This window comes from Arctopsyche grandis, chromosome 5, assembly GCF_051622035.1.
Source record: "Arctopsyche grandis isolate Sample6627 chromosome 5, ASM5162203v2, whole genome shotgun sequence".
Taxonomy (NCBI): Eukaryota; Metazoa; Arthropoda; class Insecta; order Trichoptera; family Hydropsychidae; genus Arctopsyche; species Arctopsyche grandis.
The window spans coordinates 10040386-10047276 of record NC_135359.1 but is presented as its reverse complement, the minus strand read 5'-3'; the positions used below and the strand labels follow the sequence as shown (position 1 = coordinate 10047276).

General features: G+C 32.6%; 1 protein-coding gene across 1 annotated transcript; it reads left to right on the top strand.

Moving 5' to 3' along the window:
- Nucleotides 1–1177: 1177 nt before the first annotated feature.
- Nucleotides 1178–6142, top strand: LOC143912315 (ionotropic receptor 75a-like). The gene is made up of 11 exons (XM_077431597.1): nt 1178–1356; nt 1461–1584; nt 1649–1940; nt 2014–2206; nt 3228–3403; nt 3477–3712; nt 3782–3887; nt 3956–4134; nt 4204–4311; nt 5585–5751; nt 5866–6142. The coding sequence occupies exons 1-11, from the start codon at nt 1178–1180 to the stop codon at nt 6140–6142; spliced, it is 2037 nt and encodes a 678-aa protein (XP_077287723.1).
- Nucleotides 6143–6891: the final 749 nt, after the last annotated feature.

Below are 6891 nucleotides of genomic sequence, written 5' to 3'. Positions count from 1 at the left end.
TAAATATAAACGGGACTTATAAATTATCTGGTCACTGTTTTAAAATAAATTATCTATACAGTAAAATGTCTACAATTAATTGCAGTGCAATGAAATAGTATACCAAATTTAATGGTACTAAATTGAAAAATCTATATTTATATATGTAGATACATATAATATTATATATTATGTAAAAATTGTAAATAAGTTTTTGAGCTGCTTTCCTATTATGCTGTATTACATTAATATGATAAATATATAATACTATGATTATTAACGAAATTAAATTAAAATTGTAAAATAGAAAATTATCAGTAGATCAGTAGCTATTAAAATATATATATAATATGTATTGTGAACATAATTTAGTAATAATAAAAAGCATTTAAAAATCAAAAAAATATATAATATGTATATGTTACACCGAATCCGTGAAATTGTCTATTGCGTGAAATCGTCAAAAAAATGCCTAATTCATTAAAGTTCATCAAATGGGCAAGTTAGCTGCCGAATGCCTGCATTGGGCATAAATGTTCTTGCTTTTTTCATGCATTGAGCAAAGTAAGTTTTCCACTAAATAAAGGCAAAATCCATTGTACGTGTGCGGCGTTCCTGTCTATTAAGAGCTTTTTCCCATACTGATTGAACTGGATACACTGTACTAACTATTTCGTTAAAGTGAGATCTATATAGTCGATTTTATGACGTCAATGTTTATCTCATTGTAAACATTTTATGACATCGCAATTTTTATGGTTTTGTTATTCCTACATATGACCGTGTGAACATTTCAAATTAGAGTATGGGAATTTAGAAGATAAGCGAGGTACGTAACAATTTGTACGTACTTATATATTTCAGTAGATATCCAAAACTGGATCATGGATAAAAATGTAAGTATGTAGTCATATTTTCAATCGGAGTGTTCTGAATAAATCTGAATTACAGCTGAAAAACAATATCCAACACATACATATAATTTAGACATAAATTATATGGAAGACAAAAAATATAAATTCAGTAGCGAAATTAAAGGGAGACTACCATATAATTTTCAAAGCACGAAACCTGAGCTAAACCTATAATTTGTTTTCGAATTATTAACGCGCAACCACTCAATAAAGCGAGCGTACAAAAGCTTCGATAGCTCACTCGTTCATACATATTCCAAACTCACTTTCCTCGAGAATTCAACATGGATAAAACATGGATTTTCGTTTACCTTTTCTTGATATTATCGCCTTTCGAAGTTTTTTCGGCGATAAATATAAACAAAAACGAATACTCGTACGCTGTGACATTTTTGAAAGACTTTCTTCTGAACGATGCCCAAATTTCGCACATAGTTGCATTTTTATGTTGGAGCACAGGCAAGTATTGTTTAACGAATGACTGAATATTACAATCCAGTATTTAAACATTAAATAATCATAAAAAAAATCAGGTTCTCATGTTGAATTAATTAAAACACTGTCAAGTGAAGGCTACTATGCAGCAGTACACGTCAATTGCACTAAAAAGAATCTTTACGAATTTTCGGAAAACAAAGTATTATACGTCTTGGATACATCTTGCAGTTTTGCCGGCGCTTGTTTAAATTTGGTAATTAAATAAACAAATATTTTCTAATAGTAATTTCTAATTTTCTATAATGTTATCGTTCAAGGCAAATGACAGGAAATTATTTAAATCTCCTAACAAATGGGTCGTCATGGATGGCTTTACTTCCGACACAGAAAATTTTCAGTCTACTAATACAGATAGATCTTTATCCAGCACGGAAAATAATACTAAAATCGTACAAACCTTCGAGAACAATTGCGATGGCGTAAATTCTGAAAAAGTACAACTGGACAAGTGTCCTATAACTTTCATGTCAAATCTAACATTGTTAGTCGACAGCGAAGTTGTTATAGCAAGACGGCGAACTGAATTTCAAAACATTCTACTATTTTACAGTGAGTATGGTATATGTGTATATTATATTACGTATGTGTGTATATATTTATATTTTAATTGAAATTCTAATAGTTTTTAAAAGAAGAAAAAATTTAAACACAATCGTATGGGAGGATTTCGGATATTGGAACAAGAAAACTGGTTTAGTTGATACTAGACTTTCTCGTATAACGGCTATAAGAAGGTTAAACCTTCAAAAAACTCCGTTGATTTCAAGTGTGGTTATTTTAAATCCGGATTCAATCAATCATATGGCATATGACGAGTGAGTACTCTGAATTTCTGTAAATGGTGCAAGCCAGGGCCGCGCCTAGGAGTTCAGCCGCCTGTGTGCAAACTTAAATCGGCCACTGTTTAATTTTATCAGCATTTGTATAAATCCTATTAAAAATAATGAAGTGCATGCGAGTAGTGCACAAATCTTACCTTGTTATAAATGTGTGAGAAATATATAGTATTGAAATTTTAGATCACAATAAAAATTAACCAGAAAAAACAGACAGAAAACCAAAACGCTTAGATCTGAACAGGACCAGATGACAAGACAGACTGAATGTTTTCGAGTACATTCATTAAAATATGGTGTTTTTACCCCCAATCCTACATCAAGGACATTGTTCCTCCAATGACCAACCAATACTCAACATCCTTTCCATACATACGGCAGTCGCAAAGATAATAGAACATAAAAGATCTAGTTATATGCGGACCGAAGTTTAACCTGCTATCGAACAGAATTAGGGCGAAAACACATAGCACGTAACGTGGCACGTGGAACGTCAACAAGTTCTCCTACATTTCTTCAAATATGGGATACACCGTTATCGATCACTGTTAAGCAAGGATACAATTTTACCGAAAACACTCCAGGGGGTCATTTTGGGAAGACGCGTGCTGTGTGTTCCATGATTATGTGCAAGGCACATTTTTTTTGCACGTTTCAAAATATCTTAAAAAAAAATCACGTGCCACGTCATCGCTATGTGTTTTCGCCCTTATAGTTCGAGTTTGTTACAAGTTGTAACCTGCAACAGCAATCCACAAGTACACAACAAGACAACTTAAATGCATTTTAATAAGTGCGATGTTTGGTTTTTTTAAGGAATAGAATATTTTAGACTCATTTCTTTCGGCAACCTTTATATTTTGGACGCCTGTGTGCGTTGCACACACTTGTACATATGATAGGCGCAGCCCTGGGTGCAACCAATTAATTTTTAAACCAATTTTGGTTTATTTTCATTCTATATAGGTGGTATATAAATATTGCTCTTTTTATTTGGTAGACAAAATCGTGTAGATACCTTGACAAAAGTTAACTTTATCTTAGCGACACATCTGGTAGATTTTCTGAATGGTACTCCAAAATATTTGTTTGTACCCACTTGGGGAGGAATGTATTCCAATGGATCATTTTATGGAATGTTGGGACAAGTTATTTACGGTGAAGCCGATATTGGAAGTGTGCATTTACATAATATACTATATTTTATAACTGCAAATGTATGTATGTACATATATATGATCCATTTCAGGCACACCTATGTTCTTTACAATTGATCGAACAAAAGTAATAGATTACATATCGATGACAACGAAAACTGGAGCTTCTTTTGTATTTAGGGAACCGCCACTATCTTCAGTTGCAAATATTTTCGTATTGCCATTCGAATGGACAGTTTGGGTGACCATAATCATTTTCGTAGCATTGTCTTGCATGGCACTTTACTTCACAAACGCTTACGAAGATAAACTCACCAAAAAAGAAACGGTATTATTACAAATTTTAATTTAAGCACATTTTTGTGATGATTTTATAAGAAAAAAATCTAAATTCCAGAAGCGAGAAGATGCAAAAACGACAGTTGAATTGGGTGAATTGTGTCTAATTGCTATTGGTGCTGTTGCCCAGCAAGGAACTTCGATTGAACCACGATCTATAGCAGGTTTCAAGTTATTCAAATAATATTATACTTACACAATTTGATGTTTTAACATTTTAAAATGTTTTCAGGAAGGATAGTGAATCTGATGCTGTTTTTCACTTTAATGTTCTTGTATGTTTCGTACTCTGCAAATATTGTAGCCTTACTTCAATCTCAATCGAATAGTATAAAAACACTCTCTGATTTGTTGAACTCTAAACTGAAACTTGGATCTGAAGATAATCTTTATAACAGATATTATTTCCAAGTAAGAATCTTTCAAGTTTAAATGTTATCGTTATTTTACACGGTAGTGTGGTAATATGTTTTTCTAAAGGCTTACAGTGATCCAATACGAAAAGCTATATATTCCCAGAAGATAGCTCCAAAAGGTGAAACTCCTCATTTTTATGCTATGAAAGAAGGGGTTAAACGTATGCGGACGGTAATAAATTAAATACCTTGTATTTACAATTACATATTTGCATGGGCGGCTCGTGACTTTAAAAATAGGTAGGGCAAGAAAAAGATACAGCCCCACCTACATATATTTTTTTCCAAAAAATCGAACTTAATATGTTTTTAGCAACATTTTATACAAGGAATGTCTTTTTTTTAGCAAATTATCAACTCTATTCATTATACTAGTGTTGTGCCCGATTTTATTTAATTATTTGGTTCAAAACCTTGATAAATAAAATTACCGTTAGGTATATTTGTATGGCGTGACGTAAGCAATTTCGATTAATATAGCGATTACCCGATGAATATATGATTATTATAAGTAAAAACCACCTACCTACCTACATATAAACAATATAAAACACCAATAGAAAATTTTTTTTATTGATTAATACATTAATAATTAATTAATTAATTAAATAAATTTTCAAAAGATGGCGCTAAATGCTCAGAGATTAATTTGCCCAGATGGAACTTTTGGTAGCAAACAGTATACATATGTACATATGTATAAAGAAGTTTTTTCTTTCGTAATTATATTCGTATATTTTGCTGGCAGTGGTTTAGCTGTACATATGTATGTCGAATTGAAACGACTATGATAGTACGGCAAACTTTATCGAAGATCCACAGATACACAGACACACAGAACGATATTGTTTATATGTATGATGTGTTTTAAAAAAGCAAATATTTCTATACAATTTAAGCATACCTTGCAAAATATAGAAAAACATTGACGGTGTGGTATAATTTTCGAATTATATAGAAAATATAGACTACCGGGGCTGGCGTATTCTGCCGCAAAGAGACCTTTACTCCGACAACTAAAATCCACCTTCTGTATACAGTAAACAGTAAATAAATACACAGTACTACTTGGAAGTGCCATGGTAGCAGGCAAACCAAAGCTGGCGACCACGGGACCACGGCAGATAAACGATTTCCCCGAACTGAATTACAAACCGGTTTCACCCACTGCGTGGTGATTGGTATAAAGAAATATGTACTGGTACATAGACTCTTGACGAGTTACCAACAATATACAAAAATTCTTTTAATTTTTTGGTTAAGAAAACGTGCCACGGTTTTCCTTAAAAACGAGCCGCCCCTGCATATGTGTAACTTCCTCTTCACTAATTGTAACTATCATTGATTCTGCTACAAAATCAACATTTAAAGGAACAATTCTATCAATATTATTTCTGAATTTTAGTCTATAATGATTAATTTATGTATGTTTATCAAATTTTAAGGAATTGTTTGCATTTCACATGGAGTACAGCGTAGGTTACAAGTATGTAAACGATCTATACCGAGAGGATGAAAAGTGTGGTCTACAAGAAGTTCAATATTTCGACATGACGTACCCCTGGTTTTCAATCCAGAAAAACATTTCATTTAAGGAAATGTTCAAAATCGGGTGAGTCAAATACAATATTAACTTAAATATAAAATATATACTTAAATTAATATTATGCATGCATTTATAATGTAACTATAATTATTATTGTATATGTAAAATATATTTTTTTAGCATGCGTCGTATTCATGAGACTGGATTACAATCGCGAGAGAATCAAAGGTTCTACACGAAAAAACCGATTTGTTCCTCGTCAGCTACCTTCATCAGTGTCGGTCTCGTAGATATACGCCCAGCTCTAATATTTCTAGGATGCGGCATATCTGTAGCTGTTGTCTTGTTTATTATGGAAATGTTGATTAAATATAGGTCATATCTTATAAATAGAATTCAAGGGCGTTTAATGTACCACTCCTCACATAATCAATCTCAAGTTTCTACGGCACGTTAGCAAACTATATGTATATGTACATATTATAGTTCTATCATAGCATAGTCACTTAAAAAAATTAGTATAAAATATATTCAATTTGAGTTCAAAAATCGTATTCACAATTTATTAGAAAGATCCAATAAAAATTTAAATGTAAAATGTTTTATTTTGGATTACTCTTCACGGTATATACTACATGTGTATATATTTTTTATTTGGTAATTGGATTATTAGTCACATTGCGGTGATCACAAAGACAATTTTTGCCATGAAAATCGCGAATACGCAATATTTGGCACTCAAGTTCTCGTTAATATGATAATTATCGTTAGCATGATGGACTTTTCGGCTGCCAGATGTTCCGTTATATTGATTTTAGTGGCTTTGTGACCAGTGCTTTGTGACCAGTAATCACCGAACCTTTTTATTTACATATTTTACCATAATTCCATAATAGGTTGGTCCAAATCGACACATGTGGCCAAACTACATATTGTAACGTACGCCGCGGATTAAGCGAATAGAATCCCAGAGGTGTGACCGTTCAAAGATTATCTGTAACGGATATCTGTTAACGGATTAACTAAATGCATACCGTGCGACTGGTATAAGTGGGTTTTAAGGATTAGCGACAAGCTAAGTGCATGAAACAATGATTGCACTTCTCATACCGTGGGAATACATATCCGAATACGTGACTATACAGTAGGTAAACAGATTAGACGTCCTGAGAGACCGTGAGATCGGTGTAAGTGGTTTTAGGGATT